The sequence below is a fragment of the Schistocerca nitens genome, chromosome 4, assembly GCF_023898315.1.
Source record: "Schistocerca nitens isolate TAMUIC-IGC-003100 chromosome 4, iqSchNite1.1, whole genome shotgun sequence".
Lineage (NCBI taxonomy): Eukaryota > Metazoa > Arthropoda > Insecta > Orthoptera > Acrididae > Schistocerca > Schistocerca nitens.
This window is the reverse complement of record NC_064617.1, coordinates 445714252-445727433: the sequence shown is the minus strand read 5'-3', so window position 1 is coordinate 445727433 and position 13182 is coordinate 445714252. Positions and strand designations below refer to the sequence as shown.

Genomic DNA, 13182 nt, shown 5'->3' with positions numbered 1-13182 from the left:
TCCTTCAGTGACAACTCAAAGCATGGAAGAACTGAACTGTGCCTTAATATAAAGAAAACGAAGTACCTTTCAACAGATGCAAATAATACGGACACAGTCAAGACCGAGAGTGTATGTTCGCTAAAGATCTTCAGATGTCTTATCTAAAAAACTGCCTCTGATAGCACACTAATTCTTAAAATCACAACTGCATTAGCAGTGCATCACTTAAATGGCAAGTAATGACTGGTGTGCTTCATTTTTATTTTTTTTTTAAATAGATGATGCCATACCAATTCAAGCTGAAAGCATACCACTCTGCAATCTGACCAGTTGGCGCAGAATGTTGGAAGAAGCAGAGTAATGACTTTCTGTAATGGAAACCATAGTGCTTCAGTGGACATCTTGCTTGCCACTCCCTTCATGATCATGTGGCCAATGATGAAATTCACAGGTGATACAAAGTGGCACCCACGGTTGAGAAGGTGAGGGAAAGCCCTCTTATGGAGGTATGGACACTTACTTCAAGCAGACTGAGATACAGAAACAAAATATGGGTTTTTGTTGAAAGTCAGTGGTAAACTACCTATTGGGAGACTGAGGCAACATACGCCAGATGCTCTCCATATATACCTCAAGATAGAGGGCCACCATCCTGACAAAGCACAAGAACACATCAAGTAGAGGCAGAGGGCCAAAAGAGTGTACACTGCTACACCGAGAGACAAATGTTGAAGAAGAAGAAGAAGAAGAAGAAAGAATTCTTGTGAAATACAGGGATTAGCTGTTGATGCAGGGATTGGCAGTTGACCTTCACCATAAACAAATGTAACATATTGCACATAAACAGACAGAAAGACCCGTTTTTGTATTATGATGTGATGGCAGAACAATCCATTAAATATCTGGGAATATGTATGTGGAGTAATTTGAAGTGGAGCGACCCCATAAATCTAATTCCTGGAAAGGTAAATGACAGATTGAGATTAACTGGAAAAATCTCTGGAAAGTACAGGCCACTTATGAAGGAGGTAGTTTACAAAACCCTTGTTCGACTGATACTAGAACATTGCTTGACAGTCTGTGACCCTCACCACGTAGGATTGATAGAAGACATAAAGAAGAGCAGTGCATTTTGTCCCAGGTTCATTTAAAAAGCACAAAAGCATTGTGGAGATACTCACCCAGCTCCAGTGGCAAGCACTACAAGAGACATGTAGAACATTGTGATGTGGTTTACTGAAAAATTCTGGGAGTGTACATGCTTAGAAGAAACACTCCTATGTATATCTTGTGAAAAAGACTGTGAAGTAAAATGAGAGAGATTCCAGCTTACAAGGAGGTTTACCAACAATTGTTCTTCCGGTGCACTATTTGCGACTGGAATAGGAAATTGGGAAATGACAGTGATACATGAAGTACTCTCCACCCAGCACCATTAAGTGGTTTGTGGAAGACAGATGCAGATAAGAAAGGATGGCCTCAGTGGTGAGAGAGCAAACGTAAGAGCAGCTGTTTGATTGAAAGGTGGCAAAAAGTACTTTTTTCTATCAATAACTATGAACAAATGTTCACTGCCACAGTGTAATTACTAAGAAAATAAAAATTTTGTTTCTCTTGTGACAGATACTTAGACAAAGACCTGTTGTTCCACAAACTGTATCTCTAAAGAGATTTTAACATGTGTAACAAGCAGTGTGACTGAACTGCCATCTGCTGCAGATTGATACAAGACAATTACATCAGTACAGGGGCTAGAAGATGCACTTCAGCATTGCTAGAGGATTGTTTTCTTTGTTTATATGCTCTCTTGCTTTCACAGACACTGTACTGAGGGAAATGATCAATGATGTGCAGTCCTGTGATTGCTTTCTGATGTAATTTGATGCATGTATGAAAATAGTCTCCTTCATGCTCATTGCATGTCATATTGTTTTGAAATAAAAAGAATGTGTATAATTAAAAAATTATTATGGTATTCTGTGCAGTTGCTCATTCATCACTTGGTGCATGTTTTGACAAAAATGCAAAATCCTTTGTCTCAAAAATCTCTCTAAGTTATGGAAACATTAGAAAGTACAGTGTGTAATGTATGGAGACCAAAGAGGATGATATTTGCACCTAGAATGCAGATCTTATAGCTTTAAGCTTTCCACAACAATTACTGTTGATTATATAATAGTAGTTCAGTAATGGAATGGGGCAGTATCCCACATGTCAGAGGAAAAATTAATTTACGCTACTGGCCATTAAAATTGCTACACCAACAAGAAATGCAGATGATAAACGGGTATTCATTGGACAAATACATTATACTAGAACTGACATGCCCGGGTTCCCGGGTTCGAGTCCCGGCGGGGTCAGGGATTTTCTCTGCCTCGTGATGACTGGGTGTTGTGTGATGTCCTTAGGTTAGTTAGGTTTAAGTGGTTCTAAGTTCTAGGGGACTGATGACCATAGATGTTAAGTCCCATGGCGCTCAGAGCCATTTTTAGAACTGACATGTGATTACATTTTCACGCAATTTGGGTGCACAGATCCTGAGAAATCAGTACCCAGAACAAACACCTCTGGCCGTAATAACAGCCTTGATACACCTGGGTATTGAGTCAGAGTTTGGATGGTGTGTACAGGTACAGCTGCCCATGCAGCTTCAACACGATACCACAGTTCATCAAGAGTAGTGACTGGCGTATTGTGACAAGCCAGTTGCTCGGCCACCATTGACCAGACGTTTTCAGTTGGTGAGAGATCTGGAGAATGTGTTGGCCGGGGCAGCAGTCAAACATTTTCTCTATCCAGAAAGGCCCGTACAGAACCTGCAACATGCGATCGTGCATTATCCTGCTGAAATGTTGGGTTTTGCAGGGATTGAATGAAGGATAGAGCCACGGGTCGTAACACATCTGAAATTTAACATCCTACTCTTCAAAGTGCCGTCAATGCGAACAAGAGGTGACCAAGAAGTGTAACCAGTGGCACCCTATACCATCACACCGGGTGATACGCCAGTATGGCGATGACGAATACATGCTTCCAATGTGCGTTCACTGTGATGTTGCCAAACACAGATGCGACCATCCTGATGCTGTAAACAGAACCTGGATTCATCCGAAAAAATGACGTTTTGCCATTTGTGCACCCAGGTTCGTCGTTGAGTACACCATCGGAGGCGCTCCTGTCTGCGATGCAGCATCAGGGGTAATCACAGCCGTGGTCTCCGAGCTGATAGTCCATGCTGCTGCAAACGTCGTCGAACTGTTCGTGCAGATGGTTGTTGTCTTGCAAACGTTCCCATCTGTTAACTCAGGGATCGAGACGCGGCTGCATGATCCATTACAGCCATGCGGATACGATGCCTGTCATCTCAACTGCTAGTGATACGAGGCTGGTGGGATCCAGCACGGTGTTCCGTATTACCATCCTGAACCCACCGATTCCATATTCTGCTAACAGTCATTGGATCTCGACCAACGCGAACAGCAATGTCGCGATACGATAAACCGCAATCGCGATAGGCTACAATCCGACCTTTATCAAAGTCGGAAATGTGATGGTACGCATTTCTCCTTACACGAGGCATCACAAGAACGTTTCACCAGGCAATGCCGGTCAACTGCCGTTTGTGTATGAGAAATCAGTTGGAAACTTTCCTCATGTCAGCACATTGTAGGTGTCGCCACCGGTGCCAACCTTGTGTGAATGTTCTGAAAAGCTAATCATTTGCATATCTCAGCATCTTCTTCCTGTTGGTTTAATTTCACATCTGTAGCACGTCATCTTCATGTAGCAATTTTAATGGCCAGTAGTGTATAACAGTAGTTTATCATACCGTCTTTCATTTCATTGCTACTAATTTTGGTTTTCATCCAAACAAGAATTGTCTGGAAAACAACTTTTGTGGTTTTAAAGCCATGATAATTACAGAAAAATCTTTCTTCCTTGTTTTCCTGAAATCTGGTGTGCTTTAATTTACCTCTCAACAGCTCTCCTGTTTGGGGTATATAACTACTATCTGCTCATCCAGGTTACCAAGGATGGATACATTCTTACTTCTCAAATAATAATTTTCATTTTGTGACCATTGTTGTTAAAACTTCATTATAACAGATCCCACTTTTTGCATGAACATCTCTGCAGATTTTTCAGTAGGCTTGCATATGTATAAAGATTATTGGTTACAAATTGTGGGTTAACAAATTTTGTCCTGGAAAAGTCCTTGTATTCCCAGCTCGCATTTCTAAAGGCATTTTTTTGGTTGTTCCAAAGATAATTTGATTAATTTATTTCTTTGCTGTAATTTTAATGCATCGTATTTTGTTTCTTCAAACTGAGGAAAAATTAAGCCAGCCTTTTGTATCAGGATAGCCCGCATCTCGTGGTCGTGCGGTAGCGTTCTCGCTTCCCACGCCCGGGTTCCCGGGTTCGATTCCCAGCGGGGTCAGGTATTTTCTCTGCCTCGTGATGGCTGGGTGTTGTGTGATGTCTTTAGGTTAGTTAGGTTTAAGTAGTTCTAAGTTCTAGGGGACTGATGACCATAGATGTTAAGTCCCATAGTGCTCAGAGCCATTTGAACCATTTTTGTATCAGGATATATGCTTCTGTAAGAGGCTCACTTTCATTAGTAAAGCTGCTAGAATGTTTTACAGTAGTTTGCTATTTATATGGAGATATTTAAGGTGTTTACTACTACTGTGTTTGAGAGTCTACCATCTGAGTTATTGCTTGTTATTTTACTTATGTACCGTATTGTTTGCATTTTGTTCTCTTAGCTTTATGAAACTCATGGAATTAGTGCATAATACACATTTGGCTCATGACACCATACAGACTTTCCTTGTTAATGTCATTTCAGTAGTTTGCATGGTAAGAGCCTTTATTGTTTAGTGGGTGTGGGTCTCACTTTGAGACATTCTCACAGAAATTTGGAACTTAGTCCAGGACATGGGAGTAAACTTTTATACTAAAGAACTCCATAGATACCTCTGTTTCCCTTGATGCTCAGAAAATGATGTTCAAAATTTCTTCCAACACTAGAATTCGTGCTGGCTACCCATGGGCTGAGCCCCAACAAACAGGTATTTACACTCATGTTCATAAATTAAGGATAATGCTGATGCATGGTGAAGCAACGCTCTGGTGGGTGGTTTGTGGGCTTAAATCACCTCGGGTATGACCATGCGGTGCATTTGACCTGCGTTCGTTGCACGGTGGTGCTGGCAGCAGTCCACATACGCAGAGGTGTGTTGATAAATGTCAGAGTACGGTGCAGCGAGTAGGTGTGCAGACGTTTTCAGATGTGCTAATGGTGACTGTGTGTTGAAAATGTCTCAAAGAAAACATATTGATGATGTTATGAGAGGTAGAATACTAGGGCGACTGGAGGCTGGTCAGACACAGCAGGTCATAGCACAGGCCCCCGTGTGCCACAAAGTATGTTCTCAAGATTATGGCAATGATTCCAGCAGACAGAAAATGTGTCCAGGTGCTACAGTACGGGATGTCCACAGTGTACAACACCACAAGAAGACCGATATTTCACCACCGGAGTACTGCAGGTAGCCTTGCTCAGGACCTTACTGCAGCCACTGGAACTGTTGTCTCCAGACACAGTCTACAGCTGACTGAACAGACATGGTTTATTCACCCGGAGATCTGCAAGGTACATTCTGCTGACCCCTGGTCACAGGAGTGCCCGTAAAGCCTGGTGTCAAGAAACACAGTACATGGTCATTGGAACAGTGGTCCCAGGTTATGTTCACGGACGAGTCCAGGTATAGTCTGAACAGTGATTCTCACCGGGTTTTCATCTGGCGGGAACCAGAAACCAGATACCACCTCTTAATGTTCTTGAAAGGGACCTGTATGGAGGTCGTGGTTTGATGGTGTGGGGTGGGATTATGATTGGTGCACGTACACTCCTGCTTGTTTTTGACAGAGGAACAGTAACAGGTCAGGTGTATCGGGACGTCATTTTGCACCAGTATGTCCACCTTTTCAGGGGTGCAGTGGGTCCCACCTTCCTCCTGATGGATGATAACGCACGGCCCCACCGAGCTGCCATCATGGAGGAGTACCTTGAAACAGAACATATCAGGCGAATGGAGTGACCTGCCTGTCCTCCAGACCTAAACCCCATCGAGCACATCTGTGATGCTCTCGGTCGACATATCGCTGCACGTCTTCAAACCCTATGACACTTTTGGAGCTCCGATAGGCACTGGGGCAAGAATTGGAGGTTATACCCCAGCAGCTGCTCGACCACCTGATCCAGAGTACACCAACCTGTTGTGCGGCTTGTGTACATGCGCATGGTGATCATATCCCATATTGATGTCAGGGTACATGCGCTGGAAACAGTGGCGTTTTTTAGCACATGTGTTTCGGGACGGTTTTCTCAACTTATCGCCAATACTGTGGACTTACAGATCTGTACAGTGTGTGTTCCCTAAGTGCCTATGCTATTAGCACCAGTTTTGTGTAGTGCCACATTGTGTGGCACCATTTTCTGCATTTATCCTTACTTTATGAACATGAGTGTATATTAGTAATCTTAGCTAAAAAGGCAGGCAAACCAAAGAGTCATATTATTGACATATTATGACTTGATTATTATTGTTTCTTAATGTTTATTGTTAATGTTTCTTTCATTCATTAATAATTGATGTATTTACTATACTGTTGCATACCTTTAGATAGTTTAGGTGGATGCTGGGAACAATGATCATTCTGTAAAATATTGTAGAGGGCATTTTAGAGTAGAGTGAACATTTAATTCCTCAAACTATCTCTAGGATGTGACTAAACCATTTTGTAGCATTTCTTTGTGTCAAGTGTAGTTAGGGGAGAAACATCGGTAAATTTGGTGCATGGGTCATGATAATTAGGGGCTAAACTCTAATTTTGAGTTCTCATTCAGGACTCTGTCTTCTCAAAAAGTGCAAGATTTATTCAGTGGGAAAGAAAGTCTGAGATCTTGTTTTCTCCTCTGTCACTTTTCATGCCAAATTACTGTCTGTCATTTCCTGACTAATTGTGGTGCTGTGATAGTTTATTTTGTGATCTTATTAAAAAAATTGAATTAGCTCAGTTAGGATTTCATGCTATGTATCAAAATGTATAAGATTTTCAAGTGACTTGCAACCATTGATATACAGATGATTGGTTATAGGCTCTTTACCTCCTATTTTTCCCAGTATAGTGACACACAGATGCGCACCCACACACACTAGCTTGCGTGGGGGTAAAGTCCATGGGTATGGTAGAAAAAGACATAGTGCTGGAGAGATACTGTCCAATTTTACAATTCAGAACTAGTGCGTAGGGGAGGAACTAAATAGCACAAGTATTGAATAACTTGAGTCACTGGTGTTTTGGTGTACACCCTATTTAACGATAGAATGGTAGTGTTTTTGGCTACTTTTACTTTAGTGGTGACTATTTTAGGCAGTAAATAATGAGGCTGTTTTCATTCATAGCACCTCTCTCTCTCTCTCTCTCTCTCTCTCTCTCTCTCTCTCTCTCTCTCTCTCATTCTCTCTGTGTGTGTGGTTTTGTGTGTGTGTGTGTGTGTGTGTGTGTGTGTGTGTGTGTGGAAAGGAGGAGGGGGAGTGCCACAGAAAAATGATCCCTGGAGCGTTCTTGGTAGTGTGATTTGCATGGGGGTGAAATAAGGTATTGTATAGTTTGGGTGGGCAACAGAATACTTTTTGTGAAAGGTGGATGAGGTAAAATTGATGCCCCAGTGAACGATGTGATTGAATTTTTCAAAGTGTGGGTGGTACTGAGTTATTTCCAACCTGTAATTCTAAGAATGAGTAATGCTTACTATATAATAGAGGGAAACATTCCACGTGGGAAAAATATATCTAAAAACAAAGATGATGTGACTTACCGAACGAAAGCGCTGGCAGGTCGATAGACACACAAACACACACACAAAATTCAAGCTTTCGCAACAAACTGTTGCCTCATCAGGTAAGAGGGAAGAAGAGGAAAAGACGAAAGAATGTGGGTTTTAGGGGAGAGGGTAAGGAGTCATTCCAATCCCGGGAGCGGAAAGACTTGCCTTAGGGGGAAAAAAGGACGGGTATACACTCGCGCACACACACACACATCCATCCACACATATACAGACACAAGCAGACACATTGGTCTTTAAATGTGTCTGCTTGTGTCTGTATATGTGTGGATGGATATGTGTGTGTGTGCGGGTGTATACCCATCCTTTTTTCCCCCTAAGGTAGTCTTTCCGCTCCCGGGATTGGAATGACTCCTTACCCTCTCCCTTAAAACCCACATCCTTTCGTCTTTCCCTCTCCTTCCCTCTTTCCTGATGAGGCAACAGTTTGTTGCGAAAGCTTGAATTTTGTGTGTATGTTTGTGTTTGTTTGTGTGTCTGTCGACCTGCCAGGACTTCCATTTGGTAAGTCACATCATCTTTGTTTTTAGATATATTTTTCCTACGTGGAATGTTTCCCTCTATATACCACCACCAAATACACTATCTGATTGAAAGTATCTAGACATTTATTAGTGGACATAAATATAAGGTGTGGCCACCCTTCACCTTTGTGATGGCTGCAACTCTGCTGGGGACACTTTCAGTGAAGTGTCTGAATGCCTGTAGAGAAATGGCAGCCCATTCTTCTCATGAGCTGAAACCAGAGAAGATGGTGATGTTGGACTCTGGGGACTGGAGTGAAGTAAACATTCTGTCTCATTCCAAATATGTTACATTGGGTTCAGCTAAGGACTCTGGACATGCCACTCCATTTCAGGAAAGTTATTGCCTCACAGATGCTGCTTTATTATGTGGTTCAGTGTCTTGCTAACATAAAGAATCATCATCTCCAAACTCTTTCTTTATTTTATGCAATACACCATGCTGTAAAATGTGTTCATATCCTTCTGCATGTATCATTTTCTGTAGCACAATAAGGGGACTGCACCTTAACCATGAAAGACACCTCTTCCTTACTTCATTTTTGGTGCTACACATGACAGCAGCCAATCTTCTTCATATATTCACCAAATCTAAACCCTGTCATTGGATTTCAACAAGATATCGCATTATTCATCACTCGTTTTCATTTTCTATTCATTCACTATCCAGTGGCTCTTTACATCAACTCAGACATTGCTTAGTATTGACAACAGAAATATGTGCCTTATGAGGAATGGTCTGAACATTGTACCTCATTCTTTTCAACTCCTACACACAATTGTACTAGCTGAACTGCTGATAGCACTTTAGAACTCGCAAATGATTATTTCTTCTGATTTCACGAGATGTTTTTATAACTGCCTTTTGCAATCCTCGGTGGTCTCTGTCTGTCAGTACACGAGGTCTGCGTGAGCTTGATTTAGCTGTGGTTCTTCCTTCACATTTCCGCTTGACAATCACACCACCAAAAGTCAACAGAGGCAGCTTTAGGAGGATTGAAATGCCTGGTGGATTTGTTACTCAGGTGACATCCACATTCTGTGATCTCCTGACTGATCTGCCCTGCTGTTACTGCTTCTCTACTGAGAAAACAATATTTCCCATCTCATTTTATGATGACAGATCTGCCTCTCATGACCTCTAGTGCTGAATTCTGCATTACATAAGGATGACCAGGTACTTTTGATCGGGTAGTGTATATGGGTTTTTGTGTGTACCTAATGTATTTCATTATATTTTATATAACATACATTATTGTATAGTTGCTTTGAGCTTTGTGTATAATTTATGGGAAGCTGTTATAATTTGTTAGGTGCGGTACTTTTCATTCATAAATTTAATGCACCAGTGTCAATTAGTTTACTTGTTACAAAATGCCATACTATAAAGTCCATTCCTACCACATTTCATATTTAATAACCATCTACAATTTTCTTTCAGTGTGGGAAAAGAGAGTGAAGATGAAGCTAGTGAGCATGGCAGTGTCAGGAGTGAAACAATTGATGAATCACATAGACTTGTAGACACTACAGATGGTGAGTATAAATTTTTCATATGCATATTTTACATTGTTATATTTCCATATAAAATTGTAATAGAGGGAAACATTCCACGTAAGAAAAATATATCTAAAAACAAAGATGATGTGACTTACCAAATGAAAGTGCTGTCAGGTCGACAGACGGACAAACAAACACAAACATACACACAAAATTCAAGCTTTCGCAACAAACTGTTGCCTCATCAGGAAAGAGGGAAGGAGAGGGAAAGACGAAAGGATGTGGGTTTTAAGGGAGAGGGTAAGGAGTCATTCCAATCCCTGGAGCGGAAAGACTTACCTTAGGGGGAAAAAGGACGGGTATACACTCGCGCACACATACACATATCCATCCACACATATACAGACACAATATGTATATGTGTGGATGGATATGTGTGTGTGCGAGTGTATACCCGTCCTTTTTTCCCCGTAAGGTAAGTCTTTCCGCTCCCGGGATTGGAATGACTCCTTACCCTCTCCCTTAAAACCCACATCCTTTCGTCTTTCCCTCTCCTTCCCTCTTTCCTGATGAGGCAACAGTTTGTTGCGAAAGCTTGAATTTTGTGTGTATGTTTGTGTTTGTTTGTGTGTCTGTCGACCTGCCAGCACTTTCATTTGGTAAGTCACATCATCTATATATGATGTTTTTTTTACATGGTATAGTAAATCTGTTTTGATCTGGAGTATCCCAAATCAGTCATGCTCCCATTTATTTTTCATCTAGCAGCACCAGATTAATGTAAAATAACTAAAAGGGATTCACTCCTTCCTGTGTTAATGAAAAGTTATCTTCACCATGTTTTAAAAAGTAATCTAAGAAAAGACATGAGAACAAAACACTCTTTTAAGGTGCAGATATGTTGTTATATAGAGCTTATTGTAAGATAAATGGGTAATGACTCTACAGTAGTACTACTTTCTCATTATTTTTAAAGTTGGTCACAATATTATTATTACCAAAGACATAAGAGATTGCTGGTATAGTCCAGTGGTGTGATATTCAGGTGAGCATATTGGAGCCGTGCATGGCTCCTGTTCATGCCATTTATTGTTTGTCATCTTCTATTATGGTTCTGCCGCCTCGTTTTTCTATTCCATTTACTGGCGTCACTAACTTCCTGCCTTACTTGCCCGTGAGTGACAGCAGCAGCAGCAGTGCTTATTGATAAGTGCACTGTCATACCATCTCTGGAGCGACCAATACTATTTCCATCATTGTCTGTCTGGAAGTGAGTTGGAGATGGATCAGCAGTGAAGACTGAGACGGACCAGGAGGGCGGTCGGGACGCAGCAGCAGTGCAGTTGGGGACGGAGCCCCAGTGAGGTCCGCACAGCCATTACCAGCGAGGACGACCATTGCTTGGTCGTTTGGTCAGTTGTCTAATCGACGACATGTATTTCGGTTGGTTCTTTCGTGTGCAGAGATGTCGGTTGTGTTCCCTCTGCATGGTTGGGTCCAAGCCAGTGTCTCCGGGAGTTTTCTCAGCCCATGATGCGTGTGATAACAAATCGTGTGCTTTCTTGCCTAGAATCTGCAGCCTCCGGTAGTGCCTTGACAGTTGTGACTTGTGTTTTCGGATTCTTTTAAACTCGTCTTGACTGATGTTTGATGCCTTGATCATTATAAGGCCCAGTTTGATGTTATTGGTATCTCAATTACTCTTCATTGTCCGATATTTTCCATTATCTGTGCAGTTGGATCTGACCGTTGGAAATCGGTCAAATTGTCGGTCGGTCGTGAACCGTCCCTTGGGTGTGTTGCCTTCCGATTATGAGCTTGTCGGTCGGGCTGTCTGTCTCACCTAAGCATGCGTTACTGTTACTTCCCAGGCTGACCCTTGGAACCTTCTGAGTGCCACTCCTTCTGTTTTACATGGTGATTTCCTTTTACTTTTAAGTACAGTGTGTGGCCTTCAGCCAAGTTTCAGCTCATTGAAGGTGCAAGGCTGTTCTTTTCGGCCTTAAACTGTAAAATTGTTTTCTCTGTGGTGTGTGTGGCCTTCAGTCGAGTTTTAATCCCTCTTAATTAAAAATTCAAAATTTTGGTCTTGCCCTTAAGTCATAACATTCTTATTCTTTAGTATGAGGCCTTCAGCCAAGCTTTACATGAAATATTTTAAGCTAAGGCCCCCAGCCTTTTTAAATTGAAAGCTCTTCTTCCTAGGCTTTAAGCCATTAAATTGTTTTCTTGATATGCGGCCTTCAGCCAAGTTTTCAGCCTATTTAGAATTAACATTGAAAATCTTTGTTTTGGCCTTAAGCCGTAACACTCTTCTTGCTTAATGTGTGGCTTTCAGCGGAGTTCTATGGGAGAGATTTAAGCTAAGGCCTTCAGCCTATTTTTATTGAAGGAAAAAAAATTTTTTAAAAGAAGTGAAACTTGCAGAACAACTCCTGTACCTCAATTCCTTGCGTAGGCCTTGGACCTAGGCTTTTCATATGTGGCCTTCAGCCGATTTAAATTAAATCAATGGAGCTCTTTCATTAAAACCTTGAGAGTTTTTAATTCTTGCTCATTTTATTGTGTGTTTTCACAAATGAAGCTTACATGTTGAATGCATCTGACAGCAACTTATTTTGGCCCCTTTCCACAAATGTAACCTCATCCGCTCTGTCCTGCTAGTCCAGGGATTTCACTATTTTTAAAGATGGTGTCTTTTCAGTTATAAAAGTCTCCAAATGTATGAGCTAGTCTGAAAATTAATCTGTGTCAAATGTCAGATTTGATATAAGTAGCTTTTGCTTAATATTCTTAAAAAAAAGATTATTTATAAATGTTTATGAAATGAAGGGAAAATCATTTCTTACTTAACAGATAAAAATATTGTTCGAAAAGCTGTCTACATTCCAAAAGCTTTCTTCTAAATCAGAAAAATCAAAGACTGTAACAACTGCCACTAAAAATACATATGTTTCAGTCTTTGACAAAGTTTCCATTTGGAATTGTCTATTGTTTTCATTTTTCAAAGTTTGCAAGTACCATCTCCTCTAGAACTCTACTATAGTCCCATGGAGGATCTGATGCACACCTAACTCCACCTCATGATTCGTACCATGCTATATCCCTTACATCTTATTGTTTACAAATGTAAAGAAATGGTGGTCTGGATGGAAACAAGAAAGCACAGAAATTTCCCACTCACACTTGTTGAATCGTTCATCATATTCATAATAAAAAACAGTGGTTCCTATTTGCAACACTTTTCATGATATTGAT

At 41.1% G+C, this 13182-nt stretch overlaps 1 protein-coding gene across 2 annotated transcripts in view; it reads left to right on the top strand.

Moving 5' to 3' along the window:
* LOC126253711 (phospholipid-transporting ATPase ABCA1-like) overlaps positions 1-13182 on the top strand; it is a 466051-nt gene that overhangs the window by 325980 nt on the left and 126889 nt on the right. For both annotated transcript variants that reach the window (XM_049955246.1, XM_049955245.1), the window contains exon 15: positions 9866-9960. In XM_049955246.1, the coding sequence (XP_049811203.1) occupies positions 9866-9960 (95 nt within the window). The remainder of the gene's footprint in view (positions 1-9865; positions 9961-13182) is intronic.